Source organism: Carassius auratus, chromosome 31 (assembly GCF_003368295.1).
Source record: "Carassius auratus strain Wakin chromosome 31, ASM336829v1, whole genome shotgun sequence".
In the NCBI taxonomy this organism is placed as follows: domain Eukaryota; kingdom Metazoa; phylum Chordata; class Actinopteri; order Cypriniformes; family Cyprinidae; genus Carassius; species Carassius auratus.
In genome coordinates, this window is record NC_039273.1 from 8798165 (window position 1) to 8819534 (window position 21370).

Consider the following 21370-nt stretch of genomic DNA (forward strand, 5'->3'; position numbering starts at 1 on the left):
CTCACACAAGAGTTTCCTTAAAAAACATTGCATTCGTTTGCATTTGCAGTATCTCACAAAAGTAATGCATCTAACCAAGAAAGTTAGAATTTGTTGCTAAAGCTTTTAATATGGTTTTGCTTCTCACTTTATATTATATCCATCACAAAAAGTTTTTTGAAAAACACAGTTTCTTGGGGGAAAATGTAATGTGATATAATTTTGCCTACCCTCTATTTTTTTTTTTTCCACCATGTCCCTTCATGAGCTCCGTAGAAAACAGCATGCCAGAGAGGTGTCTGCATGGCATACGATTTCCAGTGAACTTTCAAAGTGTGCTAATGTTTCCCAAAACCCCTTGTGTAACAAGGGAGGAGTTTGTGACTGTTCTCTTTTTTACTTTTTCAGTGCAAAAGTAGTAAGCAGAATGCAAAACCTAGCTGCCTTGACAGTGTTAAATATGAAATGATTTGGTATCAGGACACAATCATATAATGTTATAATGTCTCATTACATACTCATTGTCTTACTATTTAGACGTATGTGCTTTATTCTCACCATCAATGTACACACTTAAGTATGTGAATTAGTTCATTTATCTTCAAATCCAGGAACTAAAGTAATTTAATCTTCCTTTCAGGGGACGTGTACATCCAGAAAACCCAAGACACCAAGAATCCCGTCATCTACGGCGTCTTCTCAGTGTCTGGGTGCGTAAGTTCATGACGGTCTCTCCCCTAGTAAGAGATCCAGTCCTCACTTCTCCTTGACGCCTCTTACAAATCAAACCACTTATCAGATTGGCAAGGGAGCTTGAATATATTTGCTTTCACATTCACACTCCAGTCGCCCACAGGGCAACACCCCCATTTCCCCACCGCTGAAGACTGTTTCTAACATACTGAATAACAAGTGTTTGGCAGGCTTCACAGACAGTAGTACAAGTCCTCCAACAGCACAAAGGAAGGAGCCTTTCTGTGAATCTGATATGTGATATTCGCTTTAGGACTTACCTATATAATACCACAGCTATTAGATGTGGTTAGGAGAGGATATTTGTACATGCTAAAATATTACACAACTGACCTCAGAGGGATCTGTCAACTTTTTAGATCAGGTTCACATGCTAATCATCCAGTGTAAATACACACGGCTGTTAGTGTGTTAGAGCAATTCACAGTCTCGCTGTAGATTTCAGATAAAATCGGTGAAGCCCTTGGGCTCTGTCTGAGCTCTTTAAACCCAAAAGCACCATCCTTGGTGATAATAGTGAAAACTCTCCATCAACTGCAAGTGATTTCACAACTCTAGCTGTCCCTCTGTCTCTTCTCTCTCTCTCCTTCTCTCTCTCTGTATTTGTATTCATGTTGTTTGTAAAACTGTATTCTCTAATCATATTATATCTGTTATCTTCATTTGATTAGTTACCTAGTAATAGTGCAGAATGTTGTTTAATTCATTTTAGGACATAACTTTTTTGTTTTAAATATTTCTGAAACCTTGTTTATTTCCAAGTTTAAATTAGATTTTGAGTTGCATATTTTCAATGTGTTCTGACATTTGGATCCCACTTTGTTTCTGGGTGAATTTATTTTACATATTACATATTATATTACATACAAAATTAAGCCAATTGGTTATAGTGGTCAGCAGATTTACATAAAGACAACCATATTTTATTTCAGGAAATGTGTATAAAGATAGTAATATAAATTAGATAGATATATTTTACATTTTACATCAATGTTGCAACATCTGTGTGACAAGGCCAGAGTGATTTGCTTTAATACTGTGTCTACCATCTCTCTTTGTGCTTCAGTGCATGAATTCTTCTCTTTCTGCATCTCTAGGTCTGTGTTTAAAGGTTCAGCAGTATGTGTGTATTCAATGGCTGATGTCCGCATGGTCTTCAATGGTCCTTTCGCTCATAAGGAAGGGCCAAACTACCAGTGGGTTGCCTACCAGGGTAAACTTCCTTATCCCCGACCAGGAACAGTGAGTAAACCCCACTAAACCCCATTCTCGGAACCAAATTCTCAATAGCCTCAACCAATTTGTCCAATAAATCACTCTTTCTGCAAAACCTTAAACAAGTTCAGGCAGTTTAGACACTGTTTGGAGATCTCATGCACTCTTTTTGCAAAACTCTTAACACATTCTCACTCACTAAAACACAATTTGCACTGCGATAAACTTGTGATGCAAAACCCTAAGCACAATAAAATAAAAGCTTAGCACAACTGCAACATGATTGTCGTCATTTACACACACTAATTCAAAACGGTTCACACTTTTTTCAAAATATGTGAATGTACAAAAAATATTGGTGCATCCACCAATAGAGTCACAGAAGAGGGCATATACGAGGTGGAGGAAGATGAGGATGAGGAAGGGCAAGTACAAGAACAGTCATTTCTGATGAAATCAGGGCTACTGTGATAGACCATGTTTGTGTGCATGGCATGACAGAGACAGGGCAAAGAGTTTAACCTAATTTGAGCAGATACAGTATATATGTTCACCAAACTTGGGTGTGATTTCTTGTGTGTGTGTGTGTGTGTGTGTGTGCGTGTGTGTGTGTGTGTGTGTGTGTGCATGTGTGTGTTTTATTGCAAAATATTTACTAAATACAAGAAAAGGTTTTGTTTTGTAATTACATGCACTGGACACTTGTGTTCTCCATTTTATTATTTAGTGTCTAATGAATGATCTGTAGTGTGTGTATTATTAACTAATGTGTGTATGATTCAAAAGCTTTGTTTGATCTAGAGTACAGTTGAAATGGTTCGGATTTGTGTTTAAGGTTTTGAGAAAATGAGTGATGGTTTCAACAGATGCGATGATGTGGAAGTTTCAAATTTCAATATTTTATTCAGAATACAACATAATATAGATGACATATCAATTGTTTAAACGCAGAAAATGTATCATTTTAAGGGAAAAATAAGTTGATTTTAAATTTCATGGCATCAACACATCTCAAAAAAGTTGGGACAGGGCCAAGTGTACCACTGTGTGGCATCCCCTCTTCTTTTTATAAAAGTCTGCAAACATCTGGGGACTGAGGAGACAAGTTGCTCAAGTTTAGGAAAATGTATATTTTCCCATTCTTGCCTAATACAGGCTTCTAGTTGCTCAACTGTCTTAGGTCATCTTTGTCACATCTTCCTCTTTATGATGCGCCAAATGTTTTCTATGGGTGAAAGATCTGGACTGCAGGCTGGTCATTTCAGTACCCGGATCCTCCTCCTGCACAGCCATGACGTTGTAATTGATGCAGTATGTGGTCTCGCATTGTCATGTTGGAAAATGCAAGGTCTTCCCTGAAAGAGACAACCTCTGGATGGGAGCATATGTTGTTCTAGAACTTTGATATACCTTTCAACACTGATGGTGCCTTTCCAGATGTGTAATCTACCCATGCCACATGCACTCATGCAACCCCATACCATCAGAGATGCAGGCTTCTGAACTGAGCACCGATGACAACTTGGGTTTTCCTTATCCTCTTTAGTCCGGATGACATGGCATCCCAGTTTTCCAAAAAGAACTTCAAATTTAGATTCGTCTGACCACAGAACAGTTTTCCAATTTGCCACAGTCCATTTTAAATTAGCCTTGGCCCAGAGAAAACGCCTGCGCTTCTGGATCATGTTTAGATATGGCTTCTTTTTTTACCTATAGAGTTTTAGGCGGCAACGGCAAATGGCATGGTGGATTGTGTTCACAGACAATGTTTTCTAGAAGTATTCCCATGTTGTGATTTCCATTACAGCAGCATTCTTGTATGTGATGCAGTGCCGTCTAAGGGCCCGAAGATCACTGGCATCCAGTATGTTTTCCGGCCTTGACCCTTACGCACGGAGACAGTTCCAGATTCTCTAAATCTTTGGATGATAGTATGCACTGTGGTTTGATAACTTCAAACTCTTTGCAATTTTTCTCTGAGAAACTCCTTTGTGATATTGCTCCATTATTTTTCACCACATCATTGGGGGAATTGGGGATCCTCTGCCCATCTTGACTTCTGAGAGACACTGCCACTCTGAGAGGCTCTTTTTATACCCAATCATGTTGCCAATTGACCTAGTAAGTTGCATATTGGTCCTCCAGTTGTTCCTTATATGTACATTTAACTTTTCCGACCTTTATTTTTTTTTTTTTACTTTTTTTACTTTTTTGGAATATGTAGCTCTAATGTAATCCAAAATGAGCCAATACTTGGCATGATATTTAAAAAAAGTCTCACTTTCAACATTTGATATGTTATCTATATTTTACTGTGAATAAAATTTAAGTTTATGAGATTTGTAAATTATTTGATTTTTTTACTCATAATTTGCACGGTGTCCCAACTTTTTTGGAATCGGGTTTGTACATCATATGAACAAGATAGTTAATGTTGGACAGTCTTAAATGCTGGAATACAAATGTTATCCCTGTGATTTCAGTGTCCAGGAGGGACGTTCACCCCTAACATGAAATCTACTAAAGACTACCCTGATGAGGTTATCAACTTCATGCGCAACCATCCGACCATGTTCAATGCTGTTTATCCAGTCCACAAGCGCCCTCTAGTGGTCCGTACCAATGTGGATTATGAGTTCACCACCATCACAGTGGACCAAGTGGCTGCAGTTGATGGCAACTATGAAGTTCTTTTCTTGGGAACAGGTGAACTTGATACACGTTTTAAGTTATATATTTATTTGATACATAAACAGTATACACACTGTTTAGAGAAAGTATACATACTGCATACAGAAAGACACAATAAAAGTGCTGTATAAATATGCCTCATTCATTCATACTGAGTGGTCTAAAAGCCTTTTTCTAAAACTTTTCAGAAAAAGAAAGGAAACTTTATTCTTTATTCACTCAAAAAGAATATTCTATTTTATAAATATCTCTGACTCCTATATTCTGGTCAATTACAGATAAAGGAACTATTCAGAAAGTGATCATACTGCCCAGAGATGATCTTCAGACTGAAGAGCTGGTGCTGGAGGAGGTCGAGGTCTTCAGAGTAAGATCCTTTTTTTATTTATATTTACATTACACTTTGTGTCAACATACTCTTTATTGTTAAATACTATTTTTTTTTTTTATTATAAAATATAACTATAATTATTATTACAGGTTCCAACTCCAATCACTACTATGAAAATTTCTCCAAAACGGGTAAGCACAACATTTTTTAAAATACATTTTGAAATATTAATAGTAATAATATTAAATATAGTTTTAAAACTGATTATTTAAATTGTTATTTAGCAGATGGTTTTATGCAAAGCAACTTACAAATATGGAACATATTCTTCACATGTTCTCTATGATGTGTTTTGAATGATACTCTTCTAACTGTTCTTTCCCCCCCCCATCTTCCTGTGTAGCAACAGCTGTATGTGAGTTCAGTGGTGGGTGTTACTCATCTGGCGCTGCACAGGTGTGATGTGTACGGAGAGGCATGTGCTGACTGCTGCTTGGCCAGAGATCCTTACTGTGCCTGGGATGGAAAGTCCTGCTCTCGCTACTCAGCAAATCAAAAAAGGTGAGCACTGCATGAGTGTAATCTTTATTATCACATCATTATCCTTAAAATAGAATTTAATATAACTTACAAGATTTGTTTGAATTCATTTCCTCCTTTGAAATTGGTTGTCTGAATCTTGTAGGCGGAGTCGGAGGCAAGATGTGAAGTATGGCAACCCTATAAGACAATGCAGGGGCTATAATTCCAATGGTGAGAATCTAAAAAATACACTTATGGTTCTTTTAGTTTATTAAAACATACTTTGGGAGAAGTAAAAGAACTCCTTTTGATTTTGGTTATTGTTTTAGATGGTATTTTGTTTTAATTCCTGCCAGCCAATAAGAACACGCTGGAGACAGTGCAGTATGGAGTAGAGGGAAGCACAGCCTTCCTGGAGTGCCAGGCCAGATCTCCTCATGTGTCAATCAAGTGGCATTTCCAGAAGGAGAACAGCGATAGGAGGAGAGAGGTGCGTGTGACAATGTTATACCATAAGTGATGTAATTTTAAATCAACATTTTCTGTATTTTGTGTCATTTTAATAATGAATTTTTTTTTTGCCAGTGATATTATTTGCTTTATATAATCCTGTACACTATTGATCAAATATAAAAAAAATATTAACATCTCTTATGTTCAGAGAGGGTGCATTTAAAAATCAGTAGAAGTCAGAAATCAGTAGAAGTCAAAGTCAGTAAAATTGTAAAATATTATTACAATTTAAAATAACTGCTTTAGATTTTAATATGTTTTAAAGTGAAGGTAAAGCTGAATTTTCAGCTGCCATTACGTCTTCAGTGTCACATGATCCTTCAGAAATCATTCTAATATGCTGAAAATTCAGCTTTGCATTCACAGAAATAAATTACATTTTAAAATATATTAAAATAGAAAACAGGTATTTTAAATTTAATAATATTTCACAATATTACTGTCTGATGCAGTATGCAGTATTGATGAGCATAGAATTTTGTTATGACATGATGCATGTGTGAATGAAACAATGACAAAAAAAAAATTATGACACACCCATATTTTTCGCATATAAGTCGCACTTGACTATAAGTCGCATTTATTTAAAAACAAGAGAAAACATTACCGTCTCCAGCCGCGAGAGGGCGCTCTATGTCTTCAGTGTAGACTACAGGAGCACTGAGCAGTATAGAGCGCCCTCTCGCGGCTGGAGATGGTAATGTTTTCTCTTGGTTCAGGTCTCTTAGTTCATTTCTCTTGGTTCATGTCAAATTAATTTTGATAAATAAGTCGCACCTGACTATAAGTCGCAGGACCAGCCATACTATGAAAAAAAGTGTGACTTGTAGTCCGGAAAACACGGTACATAAAAAAATATCCCGTTTCACATTAATCTACATTTAAACCTAAAATCGTAATTTTTGTTCCCAACAACCTATGCATTTCAGATCCGTTCTGACGAGCGCGTCGTTCATACGGAGCAGGGTCTCCTCCTGCGCGCTCTCCAGCTTTCTGATGGAGGGGATTACCAGTGCACCTCCACTGAGAAGAACTTCAAGCACACGCTGGTCAAGCTTCAGTTGGTGGTCCTTCCCACCCGCACCATCAACACCATTCAGACCGAATCCACCGCTCCCGCCACAACGCCTCTCCAGTCCAGCGCCTGGACGCCCAGTGCAGAGCAGTATAAAGACCTGCTGACCATCCTCAGCCAACCAGAGATGGGCCTCATCAACCAGTACTGCCAGGACTACTGGCAGATGGGGGACGACCCCGCAGCTCACGCACACAAGAAGAAGGATATCAAGGAAGTACAGAAGGACCTCCAGAAGCCACGAAACAGGAGACACCACCAGGAGCAGGGCAGCATGGCTGAGACATGAGATGGAAAAACCCACTCACTCCAAATGAATGAGACTCAAGGTTGACCTCAAGGTCTTTGACTACCATTACACACAAACATATACCATTATGACCGAGGAGAAAACAAACAATCTGTTTCTGAAAATTCATAGTATTTATTGTAGGCTGTACATAGATAGATTCTGTGGATATCTTTGTATGGAAATAGCAAATAACAAAAAATGTTTTTGTGTACAGATCTGTGCAAATATTTTATCATTGTTACTTTTTCTTCCAATATATTTATTACAACGGTATTCACATACATAACACACGTGACTGTTATCATAAAACTTAACACGGGATAGTTGGACATTTAAAACTCTTGATGGACAGTTTGACTGCACTTGATGTTTTTATACTGGAGGAAACATGGGAATAAAGCCGATGTACATTTATCGGACTGTTTCAGCCGAGCACATCTCATTCTGCAAATGTACGGATAAAGAATTTCTCCATATATTTGGTGCACCTGAGTATTCTGTGACCTCCCAAAAGACTTTGAAAAACACTTTAAAATCATCAGAAACTCTTCTTTTGCTCTTCTTGATCTTCCATATGTTGCTATGCTAATGTGTGTAAAATATAAAGTCGTTTCTGTGTGTTATACGTTCGGTTTGTTATTGATTACAGCCTCCTGTACAGTACGTACATCACTTTTCTGTTCTTTTCATTTATATAAATATATATTGCACACAAAGAATGTCGAAAAGCGGTGGGTTCAAAACCTGTCCTTCTCTTTGCATAGCAGAATTGTTTAAAGTGTTGTCTTTAAGTATATGTACCTCTCCAGACATTTTCAGTAATAAGTGTCCGAGCAAGCACCTCTAAACATTTAATAGGTGATTATTCGAAAGCATTAAATCATTTGGAACCAAACTTTTGGGGGCTTGTTTGCGTTTGCATGAATGGTATTTGTACTGTACAGATATGTAGTCAAATTCTGGATAATGCTGTGTTGCTGTATTGTCTTTGAAATAATGAATCGAGAGTGAGAGAGAGACTGTTTTTTAAAGACAGAGGACTTTGTTGAACTCAAGCACAATTACCTGATGTGTCTGTTTTGCCTCTGTTGTTTTTTCAGCACGCATAGCAAACAGGCTGTGTGAAATGGTTGTTGTAAAAAATATATATATATTTTCATTTGTAAAACATTATTTATCACTGTGGTTCGTCCCCTTGTTTTGTCTTTTTTTTTTTTAGGATATTCTAATGTGAAAAAGATCCAGAATTTGATGTTATGAACAACAGTTAATATTATAGTAATGGTTTTTTTTTTCATCATTGTTGTTGACTAATTAAAGTTATATATTTTATAACAAATACAGGTTGGCCTTACTGCAGAAATATCACTATACTTCATTTGTTTTGCTGACTTGAAGTAAAGATTGAAATACACACAGCAAAGAAGTTTTGCTGAATAAGAAAATAGCATGTTTACACCAAAAGCACACCATGTTGATTTGCCTATTTAATTAACTGAGGAAACAGTACATTGTTTGGTAAATTTGCATTAAGGTCATTCAGAAGAACTAGTGTAATTTGTCTCTTCTTTAATACTGATTATAAGATGTGCTGCATTTTTATGAATGCATCTCTGGCATTCATTAAATAAATTCTTTCAAAACATAATTCACAAAAGTAACAGAAATAATGTGGTATGGTGTTATGACGTATGATAGTTTTTCGAATTAATGTTAGTGTAACACGTGCCAAGAAAAAAAGAACTGAATGTAACATTTGAAAAAAAAACAAAAAACACTTGGAAATCTGTTTTATGTAAAGATTATTTTTGCATTACAAACTAAATGGAGATAAATCTATCAAACATTACTGTATTGTCTTGTTAATAATACCTTGTCTTGAGGTAGCTGTTAAAGAAGTCTTGAGGACAAAAATGTTGCAGATGTGGCACCGTTTTCTAATAATAGAATAGCTTATTAATTCTCAGCCCAGCTACATGAAAATATATATTTTAATCTACTGTACACACTTTTTTGCAGTGGAAAGGTTTTATGGATGTTAACATTTATTTAGAAAAACGTTGTGATAGACTGTGGCCAAAGAAATGTAATACTACTTTTTGAGTATATTCTTTTTACTAAATGTTTAGCAAGATAAACATGATCATGTAATCATTAAACATGTATTAAACAACTTGCAACAAACTCTCAAAATACTGCAATGAACTGCTACTGATGAAGTACAATGAAGAAAGTGTCTCTCTCATCTGTGATGCCTGTGGATTAAAACGTATCAATCTTCAGATTGGGGTCAATGAGCTATGTCAGGTATAAGACTAAAGCTCATTAAACGCTGCACTGCACACCGCGTCCGCTGGAAAATGTCAACTGATCCTGATGACTACAGTGGAAAAGTGAGATTAGAATTACTCAAGGAGATTTCAAAATCCAGCATCAAAAACACCTTCACATTCAGTCCAAGTTCTATTGAACAGCCAAAAATGTAGGCCATAGAGATGTAATTTTATAGACACATGGATATAGGAAAATGCATCAAGTTCAAAGTCAACAAAACCATTTATGAGACCCATTTAGTCGTGGCCTAGTGGTTAGAGAGTTTGACTCCTAATTCTAAAGTTGTGGGTTTGAGTCTCAGGCTGGCACTACCACGACTGAGGTGCCCTTGAGCAAGGGTGTGTGTTCACTGCTGTGTGTGTGCACTTTGTATGGGTTAAATACAGAGCATGCATTTGGAGTATGGGTCCCCATACTTGGCTGTATGTCACTTTTTTTTTACATTAAATATCATAACATAGTCATCAGCAGATGATGGCAAACAATCGTAACATTTACAACATCACATTATTCCACTCACACATTCTCCATTGCCTTACTCATGTGCTTCTGAAGATCCTGGCCAGATTATCACCCTTTGCTGAGCACAGCATCTTCTCATTAAATCTGAGGTTAGATGACCTCTCTTTCAATGCCTTCTGTCCTTGTTCTTCATTGGCCCAACCAACCCAGGTGGTCTGAGACATCTCCAAAATCCTTCTAAGACTCCAAACAATTCATCGGGTCACCAAGATCCAGTCGAGGAGTGAGCTGTATAGTTGCCAGCACCTGGAGGCCTCTGGGCAAGCGAGTGGTCATCCCGAAGGACTTCTGTTCCCTAATCAAGAGTCAGTATGGGGGCCGGGGCGAGCGCCGAGGAGAAACACTCCAGGGAGCTAGAGAAGAAACTGAAAGAGGACGCTGACAAAGATGCCAGGACCGTCAAACTTCTGTTGCTAGGTAACAAAAAACACAAGTGGACTCAGATGACCGTTCAAGCCAAAACATGAAGAATAGCTCATTTGCTAGATTATATTGCAGATGTGTTGCAAAGCCTTTCCATTTAAACCCCATAATAAACAGGCAATGACTTCACATTTTGTTTTATCAATTTGTTTTTTTTTTGTTATTTGAAAGGAACATTAATTATTTAAGGCTCACATGCAAGATGAAAATTGATGCCTTACTGATATTCAAACCAAAGTGGAGTCAAACTGGAGACTCATAGTGTGATATTTCTCAATATCTATTTATATCTAATATTTTAAAGTATACATTTATATTCAACAAAAGTTGTATCTCTATTAAGGCTGTCATGATATTAGATTTTTAATTTTAAGGTTATTGTGGTCATAAAAATTCATGATATCAATATATCACAATATATACCTATAGAAATATTGGTGGTGGTGCGGGAGGTGGGGGGGTTATCAGTCAAATAATTTTTTTAATTTGTTTAGTGAGTGTTTCTTTTTCATACAACGAACATAAGGATACTGATAAATGCAGGGCAAAAGACTCTGGCTTTCTCCGTCTTCTTTGAAGCTCCTATGAAATAACAGAAAATACTGTCAAGTTCAACAGTATGATGAACAAATATTAATGGTAACTAACATATCCCGGTATTCGGTAATGGAGATAACACGGTAATGAATATGCACGGTATTGTTATGGGCACTTCTAAATACCGTGAATAATTATATATTAAAAATTATTCAGAATTTGGAATGCTTTTTAAGCATACTATTCCCATCAACTGGTCAAAATGCACAACACCTGTATGCTGCTTGAAAGACGCGAGTGTGCTCTGATGTAAACAAGCGCATGAGAAGCACATCTGGGAACACGTAAGAGACGCGCTGAATGAAAACACGTTCACTCAGACAGCAGATAGCGTTAAAGGGGGTTAAAATGCAGCCCTTACCCTGGAAACCTCATAAATAAAGCAGCTGCGGTACTTTCTAAAACATATTTAAATAATTAAATAGCCACTCAGATTTTTGTATTCAATATTCATCACAGCACCAAATACTTAAATATTTAGATTAAATAGGCTTACATGCTACAACATGCCCTAGACATTGTTTCAAAGGATTTTGATTCTTTATTGTTCATTCACACTTTACATTAGGGCTTCATTAGTTAACATTAGTTAATTCATTAGCCAATGAAAAATTCTTCTGAACATTCATTAATCATAGGTATTCCAATATTTAATTAAAATCAAAAGTTGCAGCTGTATTATTAAATGAGCTAACATGAACTAACTAAAAAAACAAAGATTAATAACTTCTGTAGCAAATGTAGCTATTGCTCATTGTGAATGTTAAAGGTTAACTAATGAGGTCTTATTGTAAAGTGATACCTATGGATCTTTATTGTTCTAAAACTTTGAACTTTATATATTTTTCAGTATTGCTTTATTGTATTTAAATGTTCAGTTATTTTTGTTATAAGAAAAAAATATTTAACCTGTTATACTGCATTATGACCTTTTTCAATCTAAATTTAAATACCGTGATAGTACTACATACCGTGATAAAAGCATAAGAAATTAATCGCAACAGGAAAAATTCATACCGGCATATCCCTAAAACACTTTACAATAAAAAAAATTAACATTAATGTATTAGGCTAACTAACATGAAAGAACAATGTACAATGCATTTATTACATGATTTATTCTTATCTTTGATAATGTTAATAAAAATAGAGTCGTTCATAGTTCATGTTAGTTCATAGTGCATTAATGTTTACAAACACAACTTGTGATTTTAATAGCCTAATATGCATTAGTAAATGCTGAAATTAACATGAACTAAGATATTATACTAAATTATGTGAAAATATTTTTCATTGTTATTTGTTATTTATATATTAACTAATGTAATTAACTAATGTTAACTAAAGAACCTTACTGAAGAATGACCGCAGATGAGGCATTAAGTGCATGGCACTGCGACCAACTTAAACTATTTACAGTTTAACCCATAAGAACCCGGACCAATTTCCCATTATAGGAAAATTATGGGGCATATAAAACAGACTAAATGGACCACTTAAAACATGTTTCTGCAGTTGTTTTTTTTAAATACAACCACTCCTTGTCAAAAATCTGTAATGTTACATATATGTGACATTGGGCGTTTATGATACATTTTTAATGTTACATATGTGTCACATTGGGCTTTTATTTCTCATTTGAAAAAAAATAACATTTTGTCAGTTTTCTTGCTAAATAATTTTTTTTCTATTTATTTTCTTTCCACAACATTTTCAAAATTTTAACTTTTCTGGGAAGATAAATGAAAAAAAAAAACTTTTTCAGAAGTAATACAGTTTTTTCACTTTATTTGCTTTGACACATATTTCAAAACCACGTAACTGTAACCATTCAATTTTACAACAACTTTTTTGTAACTTATCAAAATTCTACCTTTTCAGGTATACGGTTTCACCAGAAATAAAGTTTTAGAATATTTTTTCACAACTCGAAAAATGTGCAAACTGAATAACAATAAATAACTACCTCACACTGGAGGTCAACATGTTGAACATGCATGTAGTGCAATAACATTGCAAAATGTATATTTTCAGGTATACGGTTTAACCAGAAATACATTTTTAGATTATTTTTTCACAACTCGAAAATGTGCAAACTGAATAAAAATAAATAACTACCTCACACTGGAGGTATGTTGAACATGCATGTAGTGCAATAACATAAAAGCATATTTTAACATATGTAAACAAAATAAATGTAAAATTAATAACATTGTTAATGAAATGTATTTTAGAATTTTTTTTGCATACCTTTAACTAAAACAGTTATGCAGCACATGTTGGTATCATATGTTGGTACTATTTTAAGGTTATTTTATCTTTTTTGTACATTCTGAAGATCAAGATGTTCCCTGAATCTATTCATGTTATTCTCACTACAAAAAAGATAAAATAAACTTAAAATAGTACCAACATATGATACCAACATATGTCATACTGTTTTATACCATATGCTGCATAACTGTTTTAGTTAAAGGTATGCAAAAAAAAAAAACTAAAATACATTTCATTAACAATGTTATTAATTTAACATTTATTTTGTTTACATATGTTAAAATATGCTTTTAATTGAGCAGCAGAATATATATAACACTAAAATGATTGAATCAGCTAAATTATTTGAGCAGCTCATTACCATTTTTCTTAATGTGACACATACGTCACATCAAAATTCCACCTACTGTTTTAAGGTTAACAGCCCGATGTGACACATATGTCACCACAACATTTTCATAACTTGTTTTATATCAATTTGTACAAGACATGTTTTAAAATCAGGTCAAGTGTAATCTAGGATATGTTATTAAAACATTAGAATTGTTGCATGGGTTGAAACATACCTTTAGTAACAAAAACAAGCGTTTTTAAAAATTGCCGACACTGCAACATGTGCACACCAGGCAGGCCACCATTTTGGAAATGTTACCATGGCAACAAAAATGCACAGATTGTCACATGACTGAACCTGGATGTTCCTTGAATGTCACTTAGGGACTTCCTGGGTTGAAAGTAAGGGATAATGCTTTAAAAAGACTTTTCCAGATAATCACCAGTGTTTGTGACACCCACGTCACCATGGGTTCTTATGGGTTAATGTAGCAATGTGGTCGCTCAGTTTTTCAAGACCAGTGTTAATCGTGTAACTGTTCATAGATTTGAACAAAGAAATACAGTGTTACTACGCATAGGCCGTATTGGTTACAAATGCAAAAATAAGACGAGTAAAGAAAACGCGGTAGGGGAGAGCGGGGTTGAAAGTAACGTGGGACGAAAGTAACAAAGCCATTTTCTCAGAGCCTACTGCATTTGCATTCCCTGCTATGACGGTATATTCAGCATTCAATCCTTGACGGAGCTGAGAAATATCACGTGATTTCCTCATCATTTCCCACAGTTAAACTGTTTTCGAGTACAAAAAGTAAATTATTGAAGCTGTAATTTTTTTTTTAATTAGTTGTGTTGTTTTTCTTGTTTCGTGTGTCACAGTAATGATCAATCTACAGGTTATTTTGTGCTTTAACACATCCTAAAGTTTGCATTATCAAAGTTTTTTTAGTATAAAAGTAAATCAGGAGTTTCTGTCATGACAAAAGTAACAATTGTTAGTGACAACAGTGACAAGAAGTATTTATTTTGTTCCAGTACATGCTATTCTGTGAATTTCTGTGTCTTGCATCATTTATTAAAATGTTATTCCAAAAGAATATGAGTGAGGGTCAGAAAGACAAATAGAGGTCTGGTTTTATCCAGATGTTCATGAGAGAGCGTTTCAGGTCATAGAGGAACATCTGGGCAGCTCCTACCTCGCATTTACCTTAGTTATAATTAGGTTTTAGCCATACCTTAGCTTTTACACCTCCACCTATGAATTTGGAGTGTTTCCAGATGTTTTAATGCACATTTTGAATTTATGCATAAAAACAACTGGATGGAAACACGAATAGGCCTAATGTTACATTATGTTTAGAATTTATATTGTGCTAATGTAATTTAATTATTATATTGTTCATTCGGTTGAAATTTTTTTTTATAAAAATACACTAAAAAAATCAAGTTTGTACAGTCAGGTTTTGAGATTTGATGAAACTTAAATTTAAAATAAAAATATAAATATAAAAATGTTATTTAATCTTTTTTTTTTTTTTTTTTGCAAAAATAAAAATAAGAGTAACAGAAAAAAATCTATCTTATATTGTTGTGTTACTTTTAACCCACCTGTGAACATAAATCGTCCCATCGGTTGGGACGAAAGTAACAATGTGCAACTTATGTTTAAAGTGAAATTATACTGAAGCCTTTCTACAAAATACCACCTGGTATTGTTAGACCACACTTATGAGTTCCTGACAACAGCAAAAATATATCTCTGTCTACAACATTATCTTTTGAAATGATGTTTTTCTGAAAAATGGTACTTTCGCCCCTACTTATTAAAATAATCACTTTTTACTTCAATATATGAACACAGAAAACAGCTGTTAACAGGTTAATATAACGTTTCCCATTCTATAGCCCTTATTAGCAAGGGTTTAGTGGGCTAAAACCTGGTGACCTCAGTCTTTTGTAATAATTGCGAAGGTTGTCTGTGATCTTAATCCCTTGTGAATCGGCCATGACTGTAATTTATAAAGTAAAATTTCCCCCGCTAATGACCTACCATATTTCGCCGAAAACCGATGTCCTGTGACCTGTGATAATATTAGTCCCCGAATCGGCATCTCTGTGATGTGGCCAGCATTTGGTCGTTTTTCTTTCTTTCTTTCTTTCTTTCTTTCTTTCTTAAGTTTCTGTTTCCTGTGCGACTTTTTATCCATCTTTGCGAAGACTGGAGCTGCACTGGAGTGTTTTGGGTGCTGTCATTTCGCTAAACCCCTACTATACAATTTGCAGAAAAAGAAAGCTGAAAAAGGTTTCACTGTTTTGTTACAAAAAAAATAATATAAAAAATTCAAGAATAAAGCTTTAGATATTATTTAAACCTGGTGAAATGTAAATTACACAATGCACAAAATTATTAGTTTTTTTTTTCTTTAAATCCATCTAAACGGACCACAGAACGGGACTCTCAAAGCCGGGTATCCGGGAGACAATTCAGTAAATTTGAGTAAAATCACAAGCTTCTCTTATCCCCAGCGAATGCACCACACGAAATACTAGATAATACTTATCCAGGGCGAATAGGACTGACTAGTAAAATAATGGCAACTTACTCTGACAAACACGGCTCTCCTCGGAGTAGCTGCGAGCACTGCGTCTTGAGTGACAGTAGTCAGCGTTAAGGCACAATACTGCCACCTGGGCGCTAAACCAGGTACTGACGCTGGAGTATTTACAGTACATGTGGTGTCATCATAAGAGAACTGTTCATTTTAAATATTGCGGTTATCGTCTAACACTAAATTAACATGATATCAATAATTGTTTCTATGCGTATCACGGTTATCGTCAATACCGGTATATCGTGACGCCCCTAATCTCTGTCTGTCACAACTGTGTTTGTCTTTGTCTGTGAGGTGATGTAGGTCAGGGTCATGGGACATCAAGCTTTGACAAGGCTTAGTACAAAAATAATAAGCCTCTTAATGTAATCCTCCAAAGATAACCACAATAGAGGACAAGGAAGTATTCATTCATTCACATTTGTATGCCAAAATAAATACATTTACTGTAAATTGTACTAATTTCACAATATTACTGTGCTACTGTATATTTGGTCAAATAAATGCAGCCTCGGTGAGCATTTTGAATATACTTTATTGAAAAACATTTAAACATCTTACCAACGACATTTTGAACAGCGGTAAATACATATGTCATAAAAATGAATTGCTATACTAAATCGATTACTATCTTCTCCAGGTGCTGGTGAGTCAGGGAAAAGCACAATTGTCAAACAGATGAAGTAAGTGCTAAGTAAAAAAAAAAAAAGTATGATAATAAAATAAATAGGCTAATGTTCATTCATATTTAGTTCTTTTTCAAAAGAATAGCTTGGTCCATTAAAAGGTTTTTTTTTTTTTTTTCATGACAGAATTATTCACAAAGATGGTTACTCCCTCGAAGAGTGCTTGGAGTTCATTGTCATCATCTACAGCAACACCATGCAGTCGATGCTGGCCATTGTGAGGGCCATGACCACACTCAACATTTCCTATGGAGATGCCGCTGCACAGGTGCGCTACTCAAACATTCAAGCATCCATTAGTCATTTGCATAAATAAACAGATTAAATGATGGAAAAGAACTGTAGTGATACCACGGCACAATGATGATATCGATTATGCCACCTGCTTTGTCCAAAAATATAGAATCCCACTTTAATTGTAGGTGTTTAACTACTGTGTATTTTGTCAAAAGCATTCATTGTTTGGTAGGGGCAGGGATAGGTTTGAAAGTATTAATTAAAATTGTAATTCCAGAAATGAATTACAGATGATATTTCTTTTAAATGTATGCACAAGACTGAATTAGTATTATCTTGTATACTACAAAACAAAACCGTAAAAATATACTTTTAGGAAAGGTCATGAAAGTTACACATCTAAAAGAGACTATTAAATCATGATGAAGAATCTGACAGTATTTACATTCACTCACACCATCCCAAAAGTCTGTATAGTAGCTAGTGCTTAAACACCTTTAGTTACACCAGCCCAAATCCATACAAGCTGACTAATATGTACAACATAAGTAAATAAATAAATTTGTTTCAGGACGATGCAAGGAAGCTGATGCACTTGGCTGACACCATTGAGGAAGGCACCATGCCAAAGGAGCTGTCTGACATCATTCTGAGGCTGTGGAAGGACACAGGCATCCAGGCGTGCTTTGACAGAGCCTCCGAATACCAGCTCAACGACTCTGCCGGATAGTATGGCATCAGAAGTAGTCTTTTAAAGCATTAAATAACAATTAACAAGGTTTTAATGTATATGATCAAAACAGTAATCAAATCATCTTTGAAACATTAAGTATGCGGAGATACTGTACTGATTCTTAATCTATCTCCAAGCTATCTGAATGACCTGGAGAGGCTGGTCAAACCTGGCTATGTCCCTACTGAGCAGGACGTCCTGCGATCAAGAGTGAAGACCACCGGTATCATCGAGACGCAGTTCTCCTTCAAGGACCTCAACTTCAGGTACAGCTAAAATACAAAGAGCCTCCTCAATCCTAGCTAAGGCATAAAGTAAACCATGATCATTCATCTCAAAAATCCAAGCAAGTTTAAGAATTTAAAGGTATCATGAAGACTTGAATAACACCAATGCCAAAAAACTGACTGACCTTTTTGGTCTGCAGGATGTTTGATGTGGGCGGTCAGCGCTCAGAGAGGAAGAAGTGGATCCACTGCTTCGAAGGTGTGACCTGTATCATCTTCATCGCTGCTCTGAGCGCATACGACATGGTGCTGGTGGAGGATGATGAAGTGGTAGGTTGTCATTTGTGGTGCATCACTGGAAGTTTCACATGAACTGTTACTATGAGGCATTTAAGTAATAAACCCTGTTTTTCCATGTCCTTCCAACCAAAGAACCGAATGCATGAGAGTCTCCACTTGTTCAACAGTATCTGTAATCACCGTTACTTCGCCACCACATCCATTGTACTCTTCCTCAACAAGAAGGATGTCTTCTTGGAGAAGATCAAGAAAGCTCATCTGAGCATGTGCTTCCCTGATTACGATGGTAAGGCAGCATTTTGTCTGCAAATAAAAATAAAAAATAATTCTTTAACATACAGATTCTTACAACTGACTTTTACTTTAAACTAAAGAGTTTATTTTAAAGAGGATTAACACATTTTCAGCATGGATTTATCATGGAACATCTTGATATGCAAAACCATGCTAAAGATGACGCTGCCATGTTTCTCTCAGGTCCCAACACCTTTGAGGATGCTGGTAACTACATCAAGGTGCAGTTCTTAGATCTGAACTTGCGACGAGACATCAAAGAAATCTACTCCCACATGACCTGTGCCACAGACACAGAAAACGTCAAGTTTGTGTTTGATGCCGTAACAGACATTATCATCAAAGAAAATCTCAAAGACTGCGGTCTCTTCTAAGCAAGCAATGTGTGGGATGAGGTGATTATAATATAATATCAAAAATATGAAGTAGTAATATAAGGAATAGTATTGCATTATGTTGTTGTAGCATATTACATTTCGCTACAATTTCTATATGTGCATAACTAAAAAGCCTTTCTTCGTTTATTGAGATGCTGAATCGACAAAACCCAAAACTGACCCTTTGCCCCATGTAGCCCGTTTTCCTCCCTACAAATACAAGGGATCTGAATTGATTAAATCATGTAGATGAATGTATATAGTTGTTGGGATCTACACTTGATTAAACACACTGCATGTAATTAAATATCAGAGCCTAATACAAATTCATAGCAGCAAGTCATATATACCAAGACCTATATGAGGTGTATTCGGTTCTATTAGTTTTTTTTTTTTTTACAGTGATCTGTCCTGTAGATTTACAACTACACTTCACACAGCTATAAACCAAATAACCGTCCTTCTGAAACACCTGCATATGCACTTCAGCATAATGTTTTGCAAGAGTACATTATGAAGTATTTCAGTTACGCCTTATAGCAGACACTGCGTAAAGTTCAGGCTTTTAAGCTGATTGAGAAAAGTTGCGACTTGACTGGGATACAAAGTTCTATATATTTCACGGAGGAGTTATATCACGTTATGTCCCATCAGAATCTCTATGTAAGATGGATGACTTTGATGAAAAGATAGCATTTACTAAGTTGTTTAGCTAAGGAGCAGCTAGCAGAGAGACAAAGAATACAACAGCAAAATTGATTAAAATGACATATAAACCATAAACAAATGTAAACTGAATGAATAAAGCTTCTGTAGAAAAGATTGAACCTGACGTGTTTGTCCTTTAAGTGTCCTGAACTGCTTAAATCCAGAGAAAAACAGGCTTTAGTATCATAACCACATTGGGATGGTTGAGTGTGTATATAGCCTACTTACATAATATATGAGAATAAAAATATGAATCATTTTATGAATATTTGTATAATTTGTATATTATAACACACACACATACGAAATTAAAGCCTTCTTAACACCAGTATATCTAGGTTTATTAATTTTTAGAGTTTTAGCTTCAGCTTATTGATCACAGAAAATAACTTTGACATTATTTTCTGTGATTACTGGTTGTAAGCCAGAGATGCTACAGTACTTGTACAGGTCAAACTCATTAACCCAGAAGATTTCCTTAAGAATATCAAGACCTGAGTGTACCACTCACTGATGTGAAAAATATTGTGTTTTGTGCTCCATCAAGGTAGATTGCTAAACAGTTTTGCAAAGTGTGACGAGTCAGCTGCCTCCTCCCTGATTGTCACCGGCACCCCGTCCTAAATCGCCGCCCTTCACCAGGCTCCCGACTGGAGTGGGTGTGTGAGAGGAGGGGCGCTGGACGAGTCAGGGCTGGCGGCGTGTGATGGGGCACACCTGAAGGAAGTGGAGCCTCATTACCGCCGCTGTTTAAAAGCCCAACGCGCCTCTCCTCAGGAGACCGGTCTCTTCCCCGTGCATGCACACTGGTGTCCTCGTGGGTCCAGGAAGGGTGCGTTGAGGGACTCCCGCGCCACCAAGACGTGAGCTGCCGGACCCGCGATCCGGATGGGAGCCGCACCCGTATACACGGCCGACGGGCCAGGATGCCGGGCCGTCCATCCCCTACCAGCGCCGCGGCCAACGAGAGAGACGCGGCCGCTAGGAGAAGCCGCCGCCCCTCGCGCCCCGGACCTAGGAGGGGGAGCGCGTGCGGCCGCCGGACTCCGCCCCTTGCCTGGACCCTTCCTCAATGAACACTGCCCAACCTACACAAGCCCTGCAGCACGACGAGGACACCAGATCCCCTGTTATTTTGGACACTTTCCCCCTTTGGCCACTTTTATTCCCTTTGTTTTATGATTTCTGTTAATAAAAGCCTCTCCGAGGCCTGACGCCACGCCCACTGTGTCTGTCTTGTGCTCCTCCCGTGACACTGGTGGAGAATGCGGGCAGGCGGAGCCTAGACAGCGCAGTTGGGAAACGTCTGGTGACGTCACCCCCTCTCGCTTGCAAACGTTCG

General features: G+C 36.5%; 2 protein-coding genes and 1 long non-coding RNA gene across 3 annotated transcripts in view; 2 read left to right on the top strand and 1 right to left on the bottom strand.

Annotated features, from left to right (window-relative positions):
• The window catches only part of LOC113050466 (semaphorin-3F-like), a 42792-nt gene extending 33574 nt beyond the window's left edge, over positions 1-9218 (top strand). Inside the window, exons 11-19 of the mRNA XM_026213436.1 lie at positions 620-689; positions 1830-1974; positions 4431-4653; positions 4917-5005; positions 5119-5160; positions 5373-5530; positions 5655-5722; positions 5848-5981; positions 6934-9218. Of these exons, the coding sequence (XP_026069221.1) occupies positions 620-689; positions 1830-1974; positions 4431-4653; positions 4917-5005; positions 5119-5160; positions 5373-5530; positions 5655-5722; positions 5848-5981; positions 6934-7368 (1364 nt within the window). The 3' untranslated portion in view covers positions 7369-9218. The remainder of the gene's footprint in view (positions 1-619; positions 690-1829; positions 1975-4430; positions 4654-4916; positions 5006-5118; positions 5161-5372; positions 5531-5654; positions 5723-5847; positions 5982-6933) is intronic.
• LOC113050469 (uncharacterized) lies at positions 5385-5864 on the bottom strand. Its single transcript, XR_003276768.1, has 3 exons — positions 5774-5864; positions 5601-5689; positions 5385-5509 (listed from the first exon to the last, which is right to left on the bottom strand). It is a non-coding gene; the product is annotated as an uncharacterized LOC113050469 (long non-coding RNA).
• Positions 9219-10061: 843 nt separating the features above from the next.
• LOC113050468 (guanine nucleotide-binding protein G(t) subunit alpha-1) lies at positions 10062-20596 on the top strand. Its single transcript, XM_026213438.1, has 8 exons — positions 10062-10644; positions 17107-17149; positions 17279-17420; positions 17961-18118; positions 18260-18388; positions 18550-18679; positions 18782-18935; positions 19127-20596. Exons 1-8 carry the CDS (start codon positions 10539-10541, stop codon positions 19315-19317), a joined length of 1053 nt encoding a protein of 350 aa, XP_026069223.1. The 5' UTR covers positions 10062-10538; the 3' UTR covers positions 19318-20596.
• The last annotated feature ends 774 nt before the right edge of the window (positions 20597-21370 follow it).